The 24,459-nt window shown below is 41.6% G+C and overlaps 1 protein-coding gene and 1 long non-coding RNA gene across 2 annotated transcripts in view; one reads left to right on the top strand and one right to left on the bottom strand.

The window, feature by feature from the left end:
- Window positions 1-24,459, bottom strand: part of sema3b (sema domain, immunoglobulin domain (Ig), short basic domain, secreted, (semaphorin) 3B) — a 225,898-nt gene that overhangs the window by 71,677 nt on the left and 129,762 nt on the right. Inside the window, 3 exon segments of the mRNA XM_034171769.1 lie at window positions 2,318-2,380; window positions 2,652-2,809; window positions 9,876-10,460. Of these exon segments, the coding sequence (XP_034027660.1) occupies window positions 2,318-2,380; window positions 2,652-2,809; window positions 9,876-10,035 (381 nt within the window). The 5' untranslated portion in view covers window positions 10,036-10,460.
- LOC117511864 lies at window positions 746-23,712 on the top strand. The gene is made up of 3 exons (XR_004561105.1): window positions 746-809; window positions 18,123-18,131; window positions 23,682-23,712. It is a non-coding gene; the product is annotated as an uncharacterized LOC117511864 (long non-coding RNA).

The following is a 24,459-nucleotide window of genomic DNA, read 5'->3' as shown; positions in this document are numbered from 1 at the left end:
ACTCGATGTATTGTCGTGGTGATGGAGCTGAGCCAGAAGCCGAGACTCTCGATTTACACTCTGATCTTCACCTATGGTCATTAACTTTGGGTCGTCGTCATGGCAATCCCTTGGTGGCAAGGAAGAGAGTCTCTTGGTCAATTGCCAGATGGGATGGTGGACACGGAGGTGGCTGAACAGGCCCAGTCTCGACTCACACTGTTTCCAACAGATGCAATCCTGCCCGTGTTACTCTTTGCCGACCGCCCAAAGACTTGTGGGTGTGCAGCACAACGTAGAAGATCTGCATCCAGAGTCGATCTAGAGATGCCTGTGTGTGGGTTTGTTTATTGTGGGGATGTTGTTGCACACCAACAAACACGCAGTCCTTGACAGAGCTTGTGCCTGGTCAGATGGGAAATCCCAGAAGATCAGAGAGGTACTTTGGGTAATGACTGAAAGAATAATCTCATGGATACAAGCAGCAGAAATAAAATTCCTCCATTGGGTATCTGGGCTTACACTCCAGACCAGGGTGATAAGCTCAACCATCAGGGAGAGACACTGTGAGTAGAGCTCTTCGCATTGAAGAGAGCCAGCTGAGGTGGTTTGGGTATCTGGTGAGGATTCCCCCTGGCCCTGGTCATCTCCCTAGGGAGGTCGTCCAGGCATGTCCAACTGGGAGAAGACATCTGGCAAGACCCAGAGAACACTGGAGGAACTATATTTGCCAGATGGCTTGGGAACACCTCAGGAATCCCCTACCAAGAGTTAGAGGACTTTGGCAAGGATAATGAAGTGTGGGATGAACTCCTTGGTCTACTGACACCGTGATTCCTGCTTTTAAACTTTTATACATGTTTCCCTTAGGCAGTATTATTAGACAGCATTGCTTAAATTTTCATTGTTACGCAGATGATACCCAGCTTTATCTATCCATGAAGCCAGAGGACACACACCAATTAGTTAAACTGCAGGATTGTCTTACAGACATAAAGACATGGATGACCTCTAATTTCTTGCTTTTAAACTCAGATAAAACTGAAGTTATTGTACTTGGCCCCACAAATCTTAGAAACATGGTGTCTAACCAGATCCTTACTCTGGATGGCATTACCCTGACCTCTAGTAATACTGTGAGAAATCTTGGAGTCATTTTTGATCAGGATATGTCATTCAAAGCCCATATTAAACAAATATGTAGGACTGCTTTTTTGCATTTATGTAATATCTCTAAAATTAGAAAGGTCTTGTCTCAGAGTGATGCTGAAAAACTAATTCATGCATTTATTTCCTCTAGGCTGGACTATTGTAATTCATTATTATCAGGTTGTCCTAAAAGTTCCCTGAAAAGCCTTCAGTTAATTCAAAATGCTGCAGCTAGAGTACTGACGGAGACTAGAAGGAGAGAGCATATCTCACCCATATTGGCCTCTCTTCATTGGCTTCCTGTTAATTCTAGAATAGAATTTAAAATTCTTCTTCTTATTTATAAGGTTTTGAATAATCAGGTCCCATCTTATCTTAGGGACCTCATAGTACCATATCACCCCAATAGAGCGCTTCGCTCTCAGACTGCAGGCTTACTTGTAGTTCCTAGGGTTTGTAAGAGTAGAATGGGAGGCAGAGCCTTCAGCTTTCAGGCTCCTCTCCTGTGGAACCAGCTCCCAATTCAGATCAGGGAGACAGACACCCTCTCTACTTTTAAGATTAGGCTTAAAACTTTCCTTTTTGCTAAAGCTTATAGTTAGGGCTGGATCAGGTGACCCTGAACCATCTCTTAGTTATGCTGCTATAGACTTAGACTGCTGGGGGGTTCCCATGATGCACTGAGTGTTTCTTTCTCTTTTTGCTCTGTATGCACCACTCTGCATTTAGTCATTAGTGATTGATCTCTGCTCCCCTCCACAGCATGTCTTTTTCCTGGTTCTCTCCCTCAGCCCCAACCAGTCCCAGCAGAAGACTGCCCCTCCCTGAGCCTGGTTCTGCTCGAGGTTTCTTCCTGTTAAAAGGGAGTTTTTCCTTCCCACTGTAGCCAAGTGCTTGCTCACAGGGAGTCGTTTTGACCGTTGGGGTTTTTACGTAATTATCGTATGGCCTTGCCTTACAATATAAAGCGCCTTGGGGCAACTGTTTGTTGTGATTTGGCGCTATATAAATAAAATTGATTGATTGATTGAATTGATTGATTGATTGATTGATTGATTGATCCGGACTCGGATAAGTGTCAGAAAAAAATGAATGAATGAATGATCTGTTTCCAGAATTGTGCATTTGGCTCCAATATTTAAACACTGCAACAGGAAGCAAAGAAATATGTGGAGAAGAGGAGACTTACGGTGATGTCCTTGCCGGCCCAGTTACACTCCTCCCTCCAGTCCACCAGGGCCGGCCAGTAGATCTGAAACATACAGGTCAAAGGTCCAATGATCCAGATTATCCAGACTATCCAGACTATCAATCTTCATTTTAAATAAAATTCAAAAGCTTCAAATTATGAAGTTTCCCAGCCAAAGAAAAAGTGTCAACAAAACCTGTGATCAAAATGTTGATTTTTTTATTTTGAATGTGCATGACAGGATTATTCGTCACTGGCAGAGGCGCGCGCTCTCTGAGCAGCCTCTTTCTTTTTGGAGCGTTTGCTATTCTGACTGAAGGAGGCATTGACCAACCTTGTGCTCCTGCTTGGCAATATTGTCCAGCGACAGCGAGAGCAGGAAGTTTTTGGCCCCGACGAAAAGGCGCCCTCTTTCTTCATCTAAGAGTAGAGCGCTGAAGCAGCAGGAACGCTCCAGATCGAACCGCCGCACTCCGAGGAACTGCTGCAGCTCTGGAAACGAGACATGGAGAACATCTGGTTGATTTTCATTTTGGGAATCTTTGAATCATACTGACCCAGGTATCAAATTAAAGAACATTTGAGTACATTCACTGCCATAAGATACAGCAGAATTATTGTGATGCTCAAGATCAAAATGTGTTTGACAGCTGAATGATTCTTACTGTCATGTTTGAAACTGCCGCCAAATTTTTTGGTGGGCGAAAATAAGGACATTGTGATTAAAACTTTACCTTTTGGTTCTGGAACTTCACACCATAGTGTCAAATGTTCCTTAATGTTCTCAAAGTACGACAAACAAGAATCCAGGAGTATTTACTGTTAACACATTAAAATCTGAACCCAAGAATATAAAACCCACATTTAATTTGCATATTTTTTGACAGGTTGTTTAATTTCAACCACAGCGTTTCTCTTCTGATTTGCATTTCCTGAAGTAAAGTGTACATTTCAGCACTGGTAAAAAATTTTGTAAATTTTAGCCACTGGTCTAGTGAGTCTTGGACTATGATTTAGTTCAGAACCTTTAAGCACTGCTACAAAAACAGTGGTTGTCGGGTTACTCCTCAAACATTAAAGGTGTGTGGCCTTGGGGTTTTTTAAGATTTAAGTCATTAAGAGAATTTCTTTGGCACCACTATAATTTTATTCCTTAGCATGTAAATAACTGATTCATAATTTTATATTGCCAATATGATAAAAAATTTGTGCTGTCTGGAAATTATTTAGAATTTCAACCCCTGAAGGGGCGAAACATATTTCTGTATGTTTATTAACAAGAAATAAACACTTCTAATATTAAAAATGCTGTTTTTGGACCCAGATAACACCTCTGAAATGATTTACAAGATATCTTACGGATGTTAATTTGCGCGCCCCAGAACGCAAATCAAGCTAGTGGGTGGCTAGTTCTCTTGCATTTAATCTGTATGACTGCATGTTCTCTTTATTAAAATGAGATGTAATTAAAACAAATTTACAACGCTTTAATTTCAGAAAAAAATAAATAATTTTGTCAATTTTGTGAAATTTGAAATGCCGTACACAGTAAATTTTGCTGAGTAAAATTTGCTCTGCTGGGATAACATTTGATCCCAGTCTAAATAGAGTAAAAAACACTCTATTGTAGAGTGAAATCAGCTCTACCAGTGTCGCCGACCGAACGCCACTCACCTGACACCACAGCGCACACATCAGTTTGTACCACAGATGCTTTGTGGACGGACTGTTTTCACCCAAAGTGATCAAATGGATTAATAGGATTATTAACCATCAGATGACAAAGTAAAACCTCTTAAATCATTCTAAAGTCAGTTTTAAGCAGACACAAGGTGATAATCCTTTACGCTTTGAAATGACCAACGTGCAGTGAACGCAACAGCTAGCAGCTCCCTTAGCCACAGTGCTCTGATCGCTTCCTCCATCTTTTATGATGAAATAATGCTGAATTTATGTGGAAATGACTGTTGTACAAAAGCTTCAGATATGTGTCGCTGAGATAGATGATGACTGGAGTGCAGTTTGTAACGAGGTGATAATCAGTGAACCGCGGCTAATGACGCATGCGCAGTCAAGGCTGGGCAGACCGATTTTTAGGGGGGACCGTTCCGTCGGCAACACCGTCTATTCAGTGCAAGTGGTTTTACTCCAGTAAGAGCTGATTTTACACTGTGTTGAGTTGTTTTAACCCTGTGGTAGAGTATTATTTAAATCTATCTAGACTGGGACCAAATGTTGTCCCAGCAGAGTAAATTTTACTCAGCAACATTTCCTGTTTACAGCTTTAAATACCTGCAGGGATTCAGTTCAGCTTCTTTTTTACAGATAAATCTGATTATTTACTGAGACTTAACAACAAACCAGACATTAATTAAAGAGTTTTTAAAAAAAAATCACTTTTCTGTTGAAAACTGAAAACGTGTCAACTGCTGAAACACAGTAAAAAACAAAGATTAGCCTTCTGTGCCATGCAGCTGCAAAAGAGTTATAAGGTAAAAGTTTATATTTTATTATTTAAATCATATTTATGAACTGTCCTGTGACTGACTTGTGAACTTCATGATGATCTGTCAAAGTAATAAAACTGAATTTTTTGATGGAAAAAATTACTTTCTTCTCTCTTGCCACACTGGCAAGAACTAATTTTGGAATAGACGATGCCCAGAAAAGAAAAAAAAATCACTTGTATTTGTAAACCGAAACTGTAATAGTTACTCTGAGTCACAGGAGAGGAAAAAAAAGGGTTTTCTTGGACGGCGTCCGTCTGGCCTGAGTTTAACCAGGAACTTCAAGAAACCAGGTCAACACCGGCTTCACTTAGATGTTAAACTGACTTTATTACTTTGTTATTGTTCTAATGTGAATTTATAACTTTAATTAAGTCTCTGACGCCACCCAACAGCTGACATCAGGGATTCTGTCTGCTGCTGCTGCAGTATTAAAAACATCTTCTTATTCCTGTGCATCACATAACCGCACTCCAGAGCAATGAATATATTGAACATGACATTTATTCAATGCATGTACTTTTTAAGAAATTGTTCTTTGTGCATCTGTTGCAATGTTTTAATTGTGATTTGGTGTTAGTCACGTTCGCTGCTCTTAAGATATTAATGGTTCAAATTATCTGTCAAAACATTTTCACTGAAAACAACATGCCAAACAAAAACTTATTTCTATGATATATTAACGAATTAATGTTAAGAAGCTGTGCTAGCCTGGCAGCCTGTCCAGGGGTGTACCCTCCCCCATGTCCCAGTGGCCACTGGGATATAATCCCCCCCAACGGTGACCTTTAACTGGACTAAGTGAGTATAGAAAATGAATGATTATATTAGTCAATGTTAACAAGTCAAGTAGCCAGGATTGACAGCAAATTGCAGTGCCCCCCCTGAGGTTAAAAAAGGTATTACAATCAGAAATTTTGTTGAATGCATGATGATTGAGAAATGAGAACGGTCGTGACTATGAGTCCAAAGATCATAAATTATTTCAGTAAGATCAATGTCAAGCCAGGTACATGCTAACTAACTAAGCTAGCGGCCTTGGCAAATCACTAGAGTGACTGAGCAAAGCTAGCTGTTCTAGCTGCTACTCAGCTAAGCATTTTCTTCTCAAGAATGTCTTTGGACTGTCCATTCTTGTCTTACCTGACTAAAACTGTGACTTTTAATTCATTTTTGGTTATTTTTCTTTTCAAGAAATTGTACTTCTGATGTTTGAAATGTTGCCAGTAATTTGAAAACTAGAGTTTGAGGGTTGAATTGAATTTGGATGTGTCATTTCATAAACCCTACAGTCAGATTAGCTGAAAATCCAGGGCGTTCCTGGAGCGTTCATGCTAACATCTCATCACAACATCACTTCAGAGGTGTTATCTGGTTACAAAAACAACATTTTTTTTTTATTATTTAGAAGTACTTATTTCTTGCTAACTTTTACATAACATATGAGAAACACATTAGATTATTACACAATTACAGCTGTTTTGGAACATTTTCCGTCATCTTGATTATTTTATTCCAGCGACCAACCAGCTGACATCACATTGTCTATTCACTTGGATTGGCAGTTGTTGTGTCACGCCACTCAGCACTTATGTAAAATAGACTTCTATTCTATTTTGGCAGCACCTATAGCTGGTAGTAGAGCAACCACTGTCTCTTGTCACTGCGAAACGCCCACTCTGATGGAAAATAAACAACGGGTCGCCGCTTTGCCTCTGTCATCTTTGCACTGTAAAAAAGGAACTGCTATCTCAGTGAGAAAAATAAATGTTTTTCAAGTTATTTCAGATTTTTTTTAAAGTTATTTCAATGTTCAACTGAGTTAATGTCACAAGACTTCTCCAGTTAAGTTGAAGCAATTTTAAAAAATCTATGCAAATTGTTACATCACTTTTTTTCATTGAGACAGCGGTTCATTTTTTTAGAGTATAAGTAATCTGACCGTAGCTTAATGCTGGACTCTCAGTTTAATCACCTCATGAGCGAATTGCCTGGGATTGCAATGAAATGAACGACACTTCATTTTAATGATTCCATCTTACTTGGTGCAGTTAGACCTTACTTGTGTGAAGCGCCTTGGGGCAACTTTGTTGTGATTTAGTGCAATATCAATGAAAGTAAATTAAAATTGAATTGAAATACTTACACTCTTGGACTTCTCTTTCTGTTCTAGCTACAGTGTTACAAATCTCCCTTTATTCACACTTGCTGCCATTCTGGACTCCTTTTGTTTCCTCTACTCCCTTGGGCTCTGTTGTATGAATCTTCCTGGTTTTTGAACTGCTTTCTATGTGTTGGACAAACTTGTTGCAAAATCCTTTGAAAGACTGTTGCTGTCTATGAACTCTGGTTCCTGTACCCTGTCTGGCTCTGGGTTATTCTCCTGTGTTTCCTGTCAGACAGTGAAGCTGAACTTCAGACTGCACACTGTGAATTGGACTTGATCCTGTGTGTAGACCGTCTCTCCTGTTGGCCACATTCTGCTGCTGCATACAGCTACTTATCACTACTGGAGCAATGAAAACTGTTTTACCATCGATCATTGTGGTTCTCTGCATTGGGGTCCTTGCCTGATTCATTGCACATTAGTCAATGAAAAAGTAAGTCATATAAAGGCCCTGTTGAATATGCAGTCTGAAGTAGATGAGAGTCTACGACTCCCCATGGACGGGACACCGTTACGACACAGCTTACTTCCCCAGTCAAGGCTAGAAGTCATTTACAGCAGGGTGGACTTGGACAATGCAGAGTGTCTTGTCCAAGGTCATAGACAGGTGGCATCACTGGGAATCAAACCCAGGTCTACATATTGGCTGCCCGACCCCTTAATCCACTGAGCAATCTCGTTTAACCCTTAAATCATAGTGAAATATCCTACTGCCACCTTTCTTGGGTCCACCCCCGAGGCGGGCATCAGTGAGTCTCAAGTCCAGGCTGATCTGCTTCACGCTTTCACTGGCGGCTCCTTCTGATGGAACATGTCCCTGGTTTATGTGGTTGTGTTGAGCATCGAGCTCCCTACTTAGGACTTACAACACTCCAGATGAAACACAAAACCGTGTGTGTGTGTGTGTGTGTGTGTGTGTGTCACAGCAACCGCAAATTACGCCTGGCTACTGTTCAGAACTGTTTACTTTGAAATGGATATGGATGAATATCACACAAACCAGATGTGTGTGTGTGTGTGTGTGTGTGTGTGTGTGTGTGTGTGTGTGTGTGTGTGTGTGTGTGTGTGTGTGTGTGTGTGTGTGTTACTACAACCCCTGGCAAAAATTATGGAATCATCGGCCTCGGAGGATGTTTATTCAGTTGTTTAATTTTGTAGAAAAAAAAAGCAGATCACAGACATGACACAAAACTAAAGTCATTTCAAATGGCAACTTTCTGGCTTTAAGAAACACTATAAGAAATCAGGAAAAAAAATTGTGGCAGTCAGTAACGGTTACTTTTTTAGACCAAGCAGAGGGAAAAAAAATATGGACTCACTCAATTCTGAGGAATAAATTATGGAATCACCCTGTAAATTTTCATCCCCAAAACTAACACCTGCATCAAATCAGATCTGCTCATTAGTCTGCATCTAAAAAGGAGTGATCACACCTTGGAGAGCTGTTGCACCAAGTGGACTGACATGAATCATGGCTCCAACACGAGAGATGTCAATTGAAACAAAGGAGAGGATTATCAAACTCTTAAAAGAGGGTAAATCATCACGCAATGTTGCAAAAGATGTTGGTTGTTCATAGTCAGTTGTGTCTAAACTCTGGACCAAATACAAACAACGTGGGAAGGTTGTTAAAGGCAAACATACTGGTAGACCAAGGAAGACATCAAAGCGTCAAGACAGAAAACTTAAAGCAATATGTCTCAAAAATTGAAAATGCACAACAAAACAAATGAGGAATGAATGGGAGGAAACTGGAGTCAACGTCTGTGACCGAAGTGTAAGAAACTGCCTAAAGGAAATGGGATTTACATACAGAAAAGCTAAACGAAAGCCATCATTAACACCTAAACAGAAAAAAACAAGGTTACAATGGGCTAAGGAAAAGCAATCGTGGACTGTGGATGACTGGATGAAAGTTATATTCAGTGATGAATCCCGAATCTGCATTGGGCAAAGTGATGATGCTGGAACTTTTGTTTGGTGCCGTTCCAGTGAGATTTACAAAGATGACTGCCTGAAGAGAACATGTATATTTCCACAGTCATTGATGATATGGGGCTGCATGTCAGGTAAAGGCACTGGGGAGATGGCTGTCATTACATCATCAACAAATGCACAAGTTTACGTTGATATTTTGGACACTTTTCTTATCCCAATAATTGAAAGGATGTTTGGGGATGATGAAATCATTTTTCAAGATGATAATGCATCTTGTCATAGAGCAAAAACTGTGAAAACATTCCTTGCAAAAAGACACATAGGGTCAATGTCATGGCCTGCAAATAGTCCGGAGAGTAAAAATAGGTTTTAAGTCTTGACTTAAAAATGGAAGTTGAAGAAAATGGTCCATGACAAGGGTCCAACCTGCAAAGCTGATCTGGCAACAGCAATCAGAGAAAGTTGGAGCCAGATTGATGAAGAGTACTGTTTGTCACTCATTAAGTCCATGCCTCAGAGACTGCAAGCTGTTATAAAAGCCAGAGGTGGTGCAACAAAATACTAGTGATGTGTTGGAGCGTTCTTTTGTTTTTCATGATTCCATAATTTTTTCCACAGAATTTAGTGATTCCATATTTTTTTCCCTCTGCTTGGTCTAAAAAAGTAACCGTTACTGACTGCCACAATTTTTTTTTCCTGATTTCTTATAGTGTGTCTTATAGCCAGAAAGTTGTCATTTGAAATGACTTTAGTTTTGTGTCATGTCTGTGATCTGCTTTTTTTCTACAAAATTAAACAACTGAATGAACATCCTCCGAGGTCGGTGATTCCATAATTTTTGCCAGGGGTTGTATAAATTAAGCACACTTTCTCATACCATCGTGACACAGAAACACAAGCACGCACAAACTGCCTCCCAAAGCCAAAACGGCTTTTTACTCATTACCTTTGTATGAGAGCTTCATGCGTGGTGAAGAGGAGGAGGGGGAGGGGGAGGGGGATCGAGTCACAGTGCCAGAGGAAGCGTGAGTGGCGGCCATCCCCAGCAGAAACAGAGAGCTGCAGGTGACCACCATGACCGCCATCATCATCATCACGGTCATCATCGTGACAATGTCAAAGCTGGAATTCAGTCAAGTGTCGTCACTTAACCGTGATGGACTTTCTGCAGGATCTGCTCATAAACCCGCTCTGATTCAGAGCCAGATGTTCTCCGGTCCTGCTTGTATCACACAGTCAGAACCATCCACCTGCCTCGGGGACAGTTTGATTTTGCTTTATAACGGTTTGGTGCTGCATTTGAATTCCAAACTGTTGTTGTTGTTGTTGTTGTTCGCGGAGCTTCAGTGTTTTCCACTAAATGTTTCTTCCAGTTTTATCTTCTCACATTCTCCACATTCAGTGTGATCTTTATGATGCTGCCATTGGTTCTGGAAGGTTCTGCTGGCCTATCGGCTGCTCCACTGCTGAAGGGCGACAGAGTTCAAGTCTCAAATCCAAACTGGCACACAGATCGCACGTGCACAGACACCTATAAAAAAAAAAAAAAAAGATAGAGGGAAGTTTAGAGATGGTCAGTATACACACACACACACCCACACACACACACACAGAGGCGTCTGAGGTATATTTAGTTTGAGCCAGATTGATGCCCCTGCCAGGCTGTCTGTGTGCCAGGCCCATTACTACACCAACACTATAATCTGTTCACATTACAGCAAAACTGAGACACAATCCAAAATGCACACTGACCACAGAAATGAACCACGCACACGTGTGTGTGCGTGTGTGTATGATACTGTGTGCCTGGTGCCAGCCTCCATCTCTCCACGTCTGTCCCTCTGCCAGCTCGTTGGCTCCCGTCATCACTCCAAACAGTAGATGTTAAACATTGATATTAAATAAAATATTAAGTATTAATAACAGAGGGGCAGACTTCATAGAACTGCGTTTACTTGTCTTGACTTAGACAGAAGAGCTGTGTATGAACTGTGTTGCATCTCTACAGTGATTTTACATTTGATACAAAGTGCTTTATAATGATGCATCACATGCACCCATGCACAAATTAATGTCAGCATGTTGACATGCAAGCAGTCTGTTGCACATGTCCCTGAAAGTACTTCAGAAAACATTTTCATGGTTTATCTGTAAGCAAACTTTCTAGTTTTCAGGAAGGGAATATTTGTTTTGCAGTACAGATTATTAAGTGTACTCTACTGGCTTATCTGCAATTATAAAAAATGCATGAACAATGACTGAAGGGATAAACTCACCAACATCAAAAACATAAAAATAAAAATGTTCAGTGGAAAATTAAACCAAAAATATTTTCTTTTTTAAAATCATACATAAAAGTGCAAACTGTCTTTAAGGTTGTAACATCATTGGCACAAGGTTTCACGACAAACATACTAGAGCACCGTGCCCGTAGAGTGCAAACCTCTGCCAACTTTCCAATTCCACAAATTTTTGACCTTGGAAAAAAATTTCAAGGTCCTGCCAGAATGCAACAGGAATATGCCACCCGAGGTCTGGGTGGAAGGCAAGCAATGGAGGGGCGTGGCAGAGCAGCACTGTGGTATGCACTTCTGAAGACCCACCATGTCCCACTGCTGGATGTCAAATGGCATCCAGCCCATGAACTGATTACATGTCAGTTCATGGGTTGGATGCCCCCCTCTCCGCTCCTTCTCTCTCTGTCTGTCTGTCTCTCTCTCTCTCTCTCTCTGGACATCAGCTGTTCAGCGGACAGGCAGACACCCTGCTAACCAGACGGGTTCAAGCGATCAGATGGTATGTGCACCCACACGTGTGGTGGCTGACCAGAAGATCCAACCTGATACATGCGCAGCACTTCAATCAGCTGTTATTATGGTGGGACTGAAAGGCGCAGGAGACCATGAGATTGCCAGTGCTGTGCATCAGCTCTGCATTCGAGGTGGCCACATGAATGTATCCAACCATGTGGACTGCACTCAAGAATGCTGTACGTGGATTTCAAATGCAGCTTGGATTTGCCCAAATCTAGTTCAAACGTCCATTCCTGCTGTATTTGGGCTCATTCGTGCTCTAGTGTGACGGGGAGGTGCGTGTAGGCACAGTCGGGACATTTGAACAGGATTCGATGTGTTTGATCAATTCAAACAGCCCCTTGAATGCTCTCTGAATGCTTTGAATTCCCATATGAATATTACGACTGCAGTCAGATTGCGGTACGACTGCACCTCGACCTCCATTCAATTGTTTTCCAACACAAGCGCAACACAAGTGTAGAGTGCATGTGTCCTGGCCGTACAAATGTGCCAACTGCTGTGTGAGGAGTTCAAATGCCGCTCAAATTTGCCCGAATGTGGCTTGAATCCTCATTGTACAGCATTCGAGTGTGACGGGGGTATTAACTGATATCTGCCCACATGAATGCATGAATGAAGGGATGAGAAAGTCACTGAGTGGCAGAGAGATGAACTGAGAACAGAAAGTGTTGATTTTTTTCTTCAAAAACTTATCAGTATTAAATTATCCAAACTTTAAACTCATGGTTCCTATCATACTGTAAACTCCATAGCTGGACTCGGGTTCCAATCAAAGGAGACTGGACAGAGACTGAAAAAACTATTAAAAAATAATGTCTGTGAAGTTATTTTTGAGAAGTGACAGATTTGTTATTGTCATGGCAAAAATCCCCAATAATCCTGAACCTCAGCTGTGAAACTGGTTCTGTGAACCACAGCAGAATCTGAAATGAGGTCATTGGTTTGTGAAGCTATGTGTATACGAGCAGCGTGCATGAGGCCCGTGCACGCTCACAGAGCTTTGGACTCTGCGGTCAGCAGTAACAATACGGCCTTTCAGTGGAAACAGTCTCCTTTATGATGTCGCACCTCACAGCTGGCAGCCAGTCAGCAACAAAGTCTGCTTTCTCTTTTTTCACTTTCACTCTTTGTTTCCTTCTCTGGCTTCTTCTTCATCTGCCCTCCAAGTAAAAACTGCTCGTTAGTTTGGCCAAATGGCCGCAAGCTGCACATTCTGAGGGCATCGCTACTCGGGAGGGAGACGCGGATAACAGACAGATGCTCCGCGGTTAACAAATCGACTTAATTTACATCTGCAGCCACCAGCATGAAGGGGAAACAGGGTCAGCACAAAGGTCAACCAAAAAATAAATAAATAAACTCAGCAAAACCTGAATATAACTATAAAAGTGCATGAAACGTGTTTTTAAGATTGAAACGCAAAAGATTCTGCATTTTTAAATGAACAAACTAAATCAGCTGCTCTGATCCACAGATCAAAGTGAAATAAGGAAACGTGAGACATACACACACACACACACACTCTCTCAGGCCCGTCCACACTGTCGGCTTGCAGTGTTATGAATAATGGAGCTATTGAGGCGTGCAGACAGGAGATCTCTCATAAGCTCACAGCTCCCAGGCCGAACAACAAGCTCCCACACACCCTGCAGCACGGACACACACATTCATGAATGGACAAAAGCGCACATGCATGCCTGCAACAACGCGCAACATGAAATCCTGCTGAGCCGCACTGTTTCAGAGGCTCTACTTTAAGGTGCGACTCATCCAGACCTTCAGAGCTTTGATTCTCTGCTGTGATAACATGTGAGCCGTAGGATGGAGTGATTACGAAGGGCGTTGTTCAAATACCTGCCTGTGCGCTTTCTTTGCATCTCATCTCCCTCTGCCAGAATAGCGTCAGGTGACGGAGCACCGTGGCGGTTAATACGAATACGAACGTTAATCTAAAACATTTTCTTCATACACAAAAGACATATTTCTCCCAAATATTGTTCACAAATCCGCCTAAATCTGTGTGAGCACTTCTCCTTTGCCGAGATAATCCATCCCACCTCACAGGTGTGGCCTATCAACATGCTGATTAGACAGCCTGATGATTGCACAGGTGTGCCTTAGGCTGGCCAAAATAATAGGTCACTCTGAAATGTGCAGTTTTATCACACAGCACACAGATGTTTTGAGGGAGTGTGCAGTTGGCATGCTGACTGCAGGAATGTCCACCAGAGCTGTTGCCCATGAATTGAAGAGAGATGAGAAAGAGAAATGAGATTTATTGTCATTGTCATTACACGAGTGCAACAACAACAAAATTACGTTTACACTCCAATTACCTCAGACAAAATACAGCAATTAATCCACAATTATTACTAGTTTACAGTAATAATGGGACACATCAGAATTAAAGACAACACATATACATTTGGCATTGTTTATGTGCACTAAACTTGAAGCAGTCCGTCATCCGAATTGAGGCAAAGTGGGTGAAGGCTGCAGCAGGAGGAACCGTACCGCCAGCTTGGGGAGTTGAAGGCTGCAGCAGTAAAAACCATGCTGCCTCCAGGGTAGTAGGGAGGAAGCCAGGGTGAGGGAAGTGGAGAGACACGGGGGGGGGGGGGGGGGGGGGGGACAGAGGGAGGGAGACATGCGTCGTGTGCAGATAAGTTAAATTTCTGTCCTTTTCTGTCCATGTGTGTGTAAAGTCTGATGTTGCTAGGCAACAGCAGGCTGGGGGGGGGGGGGGTAGATAGATGAGAAGGGGGTGCCAAATTCCTTCACCAAGGGGAAGAGCAGGGCATTTGACCTCCAGGAGCCGATAAGGCTGCCATGTTGATGTTATGCGGAGAGATACAAAATTCCATTTACTGCACCTCTGACTGTCTAGAGTCCAAATTCCTTTGCAATGCAGCGATATGCTCCAAGATGGTATCCATTTTGCATTTGAGTTCAAGAGTTCACGCAGTCTGAGTTTACACAGCATTGCCCAACTCATTAATCATGATGGACAGATGAGGGGACGAGCAGCCGTCTTGCTAATATTCCTGTGGGTCAGGGCAGTGCACAAACCAGTCAGCGCCAAACGTCCCACCATAAAAGCGAATAGAACTGAATCCTCAACATCTTCAGAATGGAGCCACGCATGCCACACTTCATTTCTCTCAGGCGTCGGGTAGGTGCCATCAGGGCACGCAGGGTCCCCCAGCCCTGATTTCCTTGTCGAAAAAAATGGTGTCAATAGCACTGAGAGACCAGCTGATCAATTCCATGGTTAATCCAAATCTTAATTTGAAGGATTCATAGTCTGGTGAAGCTGGGAGTTTGGTCGGAGCAGAAATAGAGAACAGAAAGGAGGAGAGGAGAGGGGAGGAATGCGACCATCCTTGCTGGAGTCCCAAGCTGAATGTTCATTTCTGTACCATAAACTGTCTCCAAAGAGAATTTGGCAGTACATCCAACTGGCCTTAAAACCACAGACCACATGTAACCACACCAGCCAGGACCTCCACATCCAGCATGTTCACCTCCACGATCATCTGAAACCAGCCACCCGGGCAGCTGCTGCAACAATCAGTTTGCAGAACCAAAGAATTTCGGCACAAACTGCCAGAAACCTGAAATCTCAGGGAAGCTCATCTGCTTGCTCGGCAAAGGAGAAGTGCTCACTAACACAGATTTAGACAGATTTGTGAACAATATTTGAGAGAAATATGTATGTTGTGTAGATAGAAAAGGTTTAAGAATTTTGAGTTCAGCTCATGAAAAATGGGAACAAAAACAAAAGTGTTGCATTTATATTTTTGTTTAGTGTCAATATATATGTGATAAGTGTGGACTGAGCTGCCTGGTCTACTGTCACTGCAACATGGACCTGGAAAACCAGCAGAAAATGAATGAATATACATACGTATGTCCGTAATTGTGTTTTTGAGTTGTGCTTTATTATGTGACATAATTTTGAATTCATTCATACCACACACATTCATCTTCAACCGAGATCAGGTCGCAGGGGACTGGAGTCTATCCCAGCAGTCACAGGGCGTGAGGCAGGATTCACCCTGGACAGGACGCCAGTCTGTCACAGGGCCACATACAGAGAAACAAACACATTCACACCTGCATGCACACCTACAGACAATTTAAAGTTTCAAATCCACCTAACTTGCATGTCTTAAGATGCAGGAGGAAACCGGAGCACCCGGAGGGAACCCACACGAACACGTGGAGAACATGCAAACTCCACACAGAAAGGCCACAGGTGGGAATCGATCCCATGATCTTCTTGCTGTGAGGCAACAGTGCTAACCACTAATCCACTGTGCTGCCTCATTCATACCAAGCAATCACAAATATTAATAAATAGAATAGTTTTGACTGTGTTGAATATTTGGTCTGCAAAGTAAAGGTCAAAAAAGGTCGATGTCCACTAGATTCTATGACGTGACATATCTTAACATGATAACTAAGCATGATACATGGTCCAAACTATTCCTTTTTAAAACCCCATTAACTCAACCAATAATTTGCATTATTTTTTTTAACAAAATTAGAACAACTTTAACTTTTGACCCTTATACAAACCCGAATTGACCTTTGTCACCATTCTTTCTGTTTTTATCCCATAACTCCATAACATTCAGTCAGAGATAGTCCAAGCTATATCTTTTTGAAATCTTTGTGATCAGACAAATAATATGATTGGAGCATCTTTTAATTCTGACTCCTCTGTAAGTCAATTGACCCCTACCTGGCTGCCTATTGAAAATTCAAATGGCCAATCATTTTTTTCAAAAGAGTAATGTCTAAGGTGTATTTGTGTCAAATTTGGTGCTTCTATCACCATTTGCACAATTCCTCTGTAAATATTCTGTTATCTGCTACACTAATAAAATGTGACTTTATCTATACTATAATTCATAAAATGTCCGTCTGATCCCGCATCACACATCTGATTAGTTCGTTCTGTGTTGTCTAACTAGACAATGAGATAACATGGGTGGCGGGGGGGGGGGTAATTTTTGCGTGCCACTCATACTTATATGCAGTGGTGGGCACAGTTCAGCTAATCCGATAGCAGATAATTATCTAAGCTAATGTTTTTGCTATCGGATTAGCTTTTCAGATAAGTTTTAAAACCATCATCGGACCAATTATCTTCCTGATAAATTTAGTTCTGATAACTTTCAGTCCAATAACATTTTCTTTTTAATTTTTTTAGTCCGTTTGTTGTGTGTTTCTAGCCAGGGAGCAGACTGGCTGCCTGTCACTTGCTGATGACGTCATCATTAAGCGCAAAATGTGATTGGCCGGTCGACACAGGGAGCATTGTGGGTAGTGTAGTTCAGGTTCACTTTGGATGTTACAGTGACTTGTCCACTCGACAGAAAAACAAAACAGGCTAATTTTAACATTTTTTTATTCATTCATTTTTCGTGCGTTCTTTGTGTTTGTGATCCTTGAATTTACCCAGCAGCCCCTGCGGCACTTAAAGTGAAACTGGTTTATCAGAAGCCGACAGTATAATCTGATGTGGCCGCGTCCAAATCAATACTAATAGTTATCGGTTATCTTTAATAAAGATAATTTTTTTTAGCAGTTTATCGGTTTATCATCATAAAAGATAACTTTTCAGTTATCTGATTAATGGTTATTGTTATGTGTCGGACGCAGCTCGGAGAACCGACCAGCGTTTGAAGGACCCAGTATGAAATAAGCAGAGCACGGTACAAAGGCTAACTGAATTTAATACATAACAGTGATAAAAAAATAACAGAAAGTGCGGTCTGGCGTGGTGCGCTCCCAGCAGCGCTAACGGTCCGGAGCCAGAAGCTGTTCGGACCCAAGGACCCCGCCGACACCCCCTAGGTGGCCGCAACAAACCGAGTCTGTGAAAGAAGGAACCATTATGTGAGTCCACACTCTACACACAGAGAGAACACTTAAAGGTGTACAAACAGCAAACACTTCCTGGCTTGATTACTAATCAGCTTCCCAACCTGCAGGCATGGAACATCCAGTTCACAAAACTCCACTGCAGTGGAAGCCGATACATGACTAACATACAGCTCAATATAATAAAGGTGTGAGGGACACCACATTTACTGACTGTATAAATGTTAGTCACAAAATCTAACGTACCTCAGGAAGTGTGCTGACGAGCGTGAGACCTCACCCCCTCCTCTTTCACAGACCGTGCATCAAACCCTGGACGTTCTCTGCATCCACTGATGATGAGATGGCTCCCGAGATGACGATCTCACCCGTCTGGTCACAAGGTCGAGTCTCTGGCAAATACACACTGTATACTCCAGTCTTAAATGCCACCATGTTCCAATCCATATAGATGCACCTCAGCTGTGAGTCCTGACGAGCCGCAGGTGATCAGGGTGAGGTCCTGATAACCTCAGCAACACAGCCACTCAGTCCCAAATGCAAGCCACCTGGAAGGAAAAACAAAAGACAGAAACAAAAAGGCAGCCAGGCCCCCCAGCCATACAACAGTTATCGAAGCTAACTTTTTGGTTAGCTATGCCCACCACTGCTTATATGGCATTAGGTACTATCATCTCAGCCTAAAGTAATAGCATGCTAGCAAGCCATAACGCTGTGAAGTTTTATGACGGTTGGCAGAGCAACAGCTGCGTTACCGCCACCATCTGACCAGGAGTGTTAATCAGCACTGAATCTGAAAACACAGCATTTCTCACAGTGAACAGGCCGTTTAGCCTGGACCATGAGTGTTTAAAAATCTCTCTGAAGAACCGTGAAGTCAAAGAGGAAACTTTAATCTTCAACGCTGTGCAGCCGGAGGTTCTGTGATAGGAGAGTGGAGTGTGATAAGTGGTGATTAGTGCTGTTGATATTGCAAGATTTGGTATCAAGCCAATATCAAGTAAATACAGGGCCAGTATCGCAGATATCAAAACTGTTACTTTTAAATAATTAAGGCACATACATCATCAAATTGCTAAATCTGAATGAATTTTCATGACCTTTTAAGTGTTTTTTTCTTTGTTTGTTTGTTTGTTTGTTTTGTTTCCTTTGGACTATTAAAACCCAGGACAGAATTTGGGCAAAGTTTATAGGTAAACAGATCCTTTATTATCATAATGAAAGTTTGATAAAGGAACAAAACAATGTTCACCATACATTGTCATGTCTGGATTTTTCTCAAATAAAGTGCATAAAATTATCATTTTAGAACAGATTAAATTATTTTTTTTTTTCATGTAGAAAGTTCAGAAACTAAAAGACAAAAAAAAATTCTCCCTTCATTGCACTTCTTTTCTGGATTTTTTTTTCTTAAATGAGCAAAGTGTACACAATTATCGTTCTACAACAAATGTTATAAAACAAGTAGAATTTCAAGTACAATGTGTGTTCAGGAAATAAAATACAAAAAATAAAATGAAATGTCCCCCCTTCAGTGCATGTCTTTTCTGAATGCAGCATTGGTGTCTATATTATTGCTATTTGGATCGATCCACCCACCACTGCTGCTGATACTGATTTGGAAATGTATTACATTTACATCACTGCACAAACACCAGAGACCAGTGTGATTGTGAAATGGCAAAAGTCTTCCATCAAATGACCCCATCATGATGATTATATAGCAGGTAAATGACAAAATGAGCATTTTAAGTCCATTCCAGGATATACGAGTATTTCAGCATTAGAAATCTTCACCTAGGAAAGTTCCTGCCCATAGGGCAAGTAGTTTGCTAGTAAGCATAATTTTCAGAATTTGTCTTCAGACAGCCTTTTTTTCCCCAAAAATATACCTATATATTTTTGTGTTTGTTGTTTTCTTCTTCATGAAACTCATTTTTCTTCATCTGTCAGATTTTTTGTAACCATTGCAGTTTTTATCTCTGTCAATGATGTTGGGCGGAGGTTATGTTTTCACCATGTTTGTTTTTGTGTTTGTGAACAGCCTATAACCCACACTTTTTCATATATCATTATGAAATTTTACAGAGGATTAATATGCTGATTCAATTTTCAAGGTCATGGGTCAAAGGTAAAAGTCAGGAAAAATCTTGTAAAATTGGAAAAATACCTATCTGCTAACATCGAACAAATTTTCAAAAATGCATAACTCTCTAAAAGATTGTACTTCTTTCATATTTGATAGCATTATGTAGGATGGTATCCTTTATCAGCTGACAAAGTACAGATTTTGTGACCATTTAAATTTAACATTGAAAACCTCATTTAAGGTCTATTTTATGTTATATCTTAATCAAATGTGCCCCAGTCACTCTCATATATGAAAGTGAGGTGCGGCCTGGCACTCACTATTGCCTGATGAAGTTTGATCCGGATCAGATGTGGATTGTGGATTTTGTGGACATTTGAATTTAATATTGAAAAGCCCATGTGATGTACATTTTGCATTATATTTCAATGACATGTGACTCAATCACTCTCATTTTTCTGTTATCAATTTACCTACACCACCAATTGGATGGAGGTTCCAATTTTATACCTGTTTGTCTTCCAGTTATCAGTCAGAAACCAAGTGGCAAAAAGCAATGACAAATTGTGCACAGCAGAGATAAGCAATGTTCTGTGAAAATTACTTGAAAAAGAATTCAGAATATGAAAAAGTTGGAAAAAAAAAACCCTGACAACACCACAACAAAACTTTGATTCAAGTGGATGAACTAAATACATCCTCCTGACATTTGATCACATCTAATTTAAAATGTGAAAAGAAACTTCTAACAGCATGTTTTTTCAAGATAAAAATTTATGGAATTGTAAACTTGTGTTGGCGAAGGTTTGCTCTCTGTGAGCGTCACGCCCTAGTTACCACGTACCTCCACTTATCTGTGAAATCTCAAAGTAAGGGATGAATTTTGACATAATTTTGATTGTATTTTTGCTTGAATGTTGGAAGAGAGAAATTTATTTTGGCAGTAATCTGGGTCTGTAGATATCAGCATTTCCTTTTATCCCTTTGAACCTTATGATGTCACAAAGCGCGATAGATTTTCTGAAGAAAAACTGAGTTCTGAACGCTGTCTAGCATCACTTGATGTGACGGCTGTAATGGCCTCAGAGGGCTCACATTGAGGTTTCTTTTTATTTCCTCACTCGTAAAGCAGTTTGTAACTGCAGTTTTAAAAGTGTCATAAATAAAATTTGTCTGCTCGTTTGCTAATTAGGACACAGAGGTTGCATGTGCTCAAGCACCCGCAGAATTGCTGCAGCATTTCAAGCTGAAGGACATCATCGTTTACCAAGTGCAGCTCCATTACACACACACACAGAAACATGCTCACGTGCACACACGTGCACGTTCTCTGTGAGTGTCAGAGGCCGTGGTGAATCTGCTGTCGGCTGCTAGAAAAGGAACGATGAGCCTCTGAGTGTCCCTGAGCACAACCATCGTCAGCTCAAAGATCTCCTGTGTGCTTCATGTGTATTAACCGTGCACATGCACACACTCACATGCATGCACGAAACTACATGTACAGTGCAGATTCTCAGCACAAATACACACAGTCGTTTGTGCTCTGTAATGCATGTTAATTTAAAAACATAAATAACTAAAATCCATGGGGCTTGCTGACACTTGCATTCATTTCAGCTTCAATAGACAGCGAGGAACAGCGTGCCAAGAGGGAGTGAATTAAAATAAAGACTGAGACAGAGAGGGCTCCTTCTGAAGGAGGGGGACAAGCCATCCTGTGAAAAACCAACATAAATAAAGACGGACAGACAAAGAAGCTCGCCCATGGGCAGAGACGAGCCTTTCAGAGCGAGGTTAGAGTGCAGCCGTACAGTACGGAACACAACCGTGAGTGAATGCATGTCAGCGGTGTAACCTGTAGTGCTTCACCGTGACACCATCAGGAACTGAGAGAGAGAGAGAGAGAGAGAGAGAGAGAGAGAGAGAGAGAGAGAGAGAGAGAGAGAGAGAGAGAGAGAGAGCACAAAGCTGCAGAGGAGACAAGAAGACAAGGACAGGAGGAGATGGAAGCACAAAAAGTGAAGGCTGAAAGAAGGACAGAAAATCAGATTGTGATACTGAAGTGAAGGGAGGAGACAGTTCTATCATAGGAGACAAGAAAAGTTAAAGATTTTAATTCATAAAGATTTTGTACAGAATCCTAGAATAGTGTCTGGCATAGGTCCTTGTCACGACTGTGTAGGGGTACATAGATACCAAATCCTGCCATTGGAAGAAGGCGGGGCTGAGCCTATCTTCAGATGTGAAACAGGGACCAACTGGTGGTGGTGAGGTGGTGGACTTAAATCTGGCATTTCCAAATTACATGTATGTTTCCTTTTGTTTGTGAGTAGATAACAGTAGGGGGGAGCAGCTGTTTCCTATTAGTGATTACAGCTGTTACTGATGAGATAAATCTGAATGAAAGCTTTGAAATCTGAGTCTTCCTACCAGTGGTTATGTCACGCTACATTTCTTATTTCCATGTTAAAGGAACGATTCAGCTGCTGTACAGTTAATAAAAGAACACAAACACAAATAGAATAGCCAATCAGCAAGCTGCATAACAGAGAAATTAAATGATTCTAAGCATGTTGTATGCAGATACAATCCATTTATTCTACAAAGATCACATCATTGTCTCTTGTCTTCCATATAAAATATCTCTATGACAGCCATTTCTTCTTCAGAGTATCATGAAAACTGTCCCAGTAGGATACAGGAAAAACTAGTCCATGCATTTGTCTCATTGAGACTGAATTATTGTTATGCTTTATTATCAGGTTGCTTCCTAAATGCTCTCCATTTGGTGTCCATATGGTTCAACTCCAAAATGCAGCTGCACGTGTACAGAAAGAAAGATTTCACCTAGAACAGCTTCTTGAAGTTGGCTCTCTGTCAATTGCAGAACTTAGATCTGGGAGAATCACCACATCCATGACACCACGGAACCACCTTGGGTCCTGGACGGCAACCACCCAGGAGGATAAGTAGTTCATCTCTACCTCTTGAATGTAACCTTCCCTCTGCTGCACCCAGCTGGACTGTGTCTGTCATCTTTGCCTTCTCCAGGTCATGGGGTCCTCAAAACTAAGACACCTGTGTGGTGCATCATGGCCAGACAAACACGCCACATGGCCAAGACACCATTCCTTCTTGCAGAGTCAACAGTGCTAACCACTGAACCACCCTGCTGCCCAATACCTGTACCTACCACTGTACCTACCACTAAATGGTAAATGGACTGCATTTCTATAGCACATTTCCATCTGAATTAGAAACTCAAAGTGCTTTAAAATGATGCCTCACATACACCCATTCACACACACACACACACACACACACACACACACACACACACACACACACAGACTGATAGCGTGCTGCAATGCAAGACACTCAGCTGCACACCAGGAGAAACTTGGGAGTTAAGGACCTTGCTCCAGGGTCATGAGTGATTTTCCCATCTGACAGATCTGACAGAACAATACTATTGTTATTATTATGTTTCACAGACTCTGTCCTGGACCATCGTGGAAGGATGGAAGAAGAAGGAGCTGAGCCAGAAGGTAAAACTCTCAATTTACCAATCAAGTTATGCTCCTCCCTCACCTATGGTCATGAAGTTTGGGTAATGACCAAAAGACCAAGGTCACAGATAAAACAGCTGAAATGAGTGTCCTCTTCTGGGTATCTGGGTTTACACCCTCCCCCAGAGTGTTCTGTGCTCTAATATCTAGGTGGGACTGGAAGGAGCCTGCTGAGGTGGTTTGGGCATCTGGTGAGGATGCCCCATGGTCATCTCCCTCGGTTCCAGGCACGTCCAACTGGGAAGAGGCCCAGAAAAGACCCAGAACATGCTGGAGGGATTGTATTTTTCCAGATGGCCTGAGATTCCCCCAGAAGACTTAGAGGACTTGGCCAAGAATAGGGAAGTGTGGGTTGAGCTGCATGGTCTGCTGCCACTGTAACTAAGACAAGTGGCAGAAAATGATTGAATTAATGAAGTGTTGTTTTGTTTTTTGTTTTTTTTATCTTTCCCTCTGTGACTCCCTGTTTCACTCTCCTTCTGGTCTGGTTCTGCTTGAGGTTTCTTTCTATTAAAAGCTTGTAGTTTTATGTTTTGGGTGAATTTTGGGTCTCTGTGAGCTTTCTAACAGTCTGGACCTGATCTTTCCATAAAATGCTTTGAGATCACGTCTTTGTGATTCAAACTGAACGTTATTAAAAATGCTGACACTTTATTTCCATATTGACACTGTGATTTTACTTACACTCAACAAAAATATAAACGCAACACTTTTGGTTTTGCTCCCATTTTGTATGAGATGAACTCAAAGATCTAAAACTTTTTCCACATACACAATATCACCATTTCCCTCAAATATTGTTCACAAACCAGTTTAAATCTGTGATAGTGAGCACTTCTCCTTTGCTGAGATAATCCATCCCACCTCACAGGTGTGCCATATCAAGATGCTGATTAGACACCATGATTAGTGCACAGGTGTGCCTTAGACTGTCCACAATAAAAGTTCATTTCTCTACCATAAGCCGTCTCCAAAGGCGTTTCAGAGAATTTGGCAGTACATCCAACCAGCCTCACAACCGCAGACCACGTGTAACCACACCAGCCCAGGACCTCCACATCCAGCATGTTCACCTCCAAGATCGTCTGAGACCAGCCACTCGGACAGCTGCTGAAACAATCGGTTTGCATAACCAAAGAATTTCTGCACAAACTGTCAGAAACC

Source organism: Thalassophryne amazonica, chromosome 6 (assembly GCF_902500255.1).
Source record: "Thalassophryne amazonica chromosome 6, fThaAma1.1, whole genome shotgun sequence".
Lineage (NCBI taxonomy): Eukaryota > Metazoa > Chordata > Actinopteri > Batrachoidiformes > Batrachoididae > Thalassophryne > Thalassophryne amazonica.
This window is presented reverse-complemented; position numbering and strand designations above follow the sequence as displayed.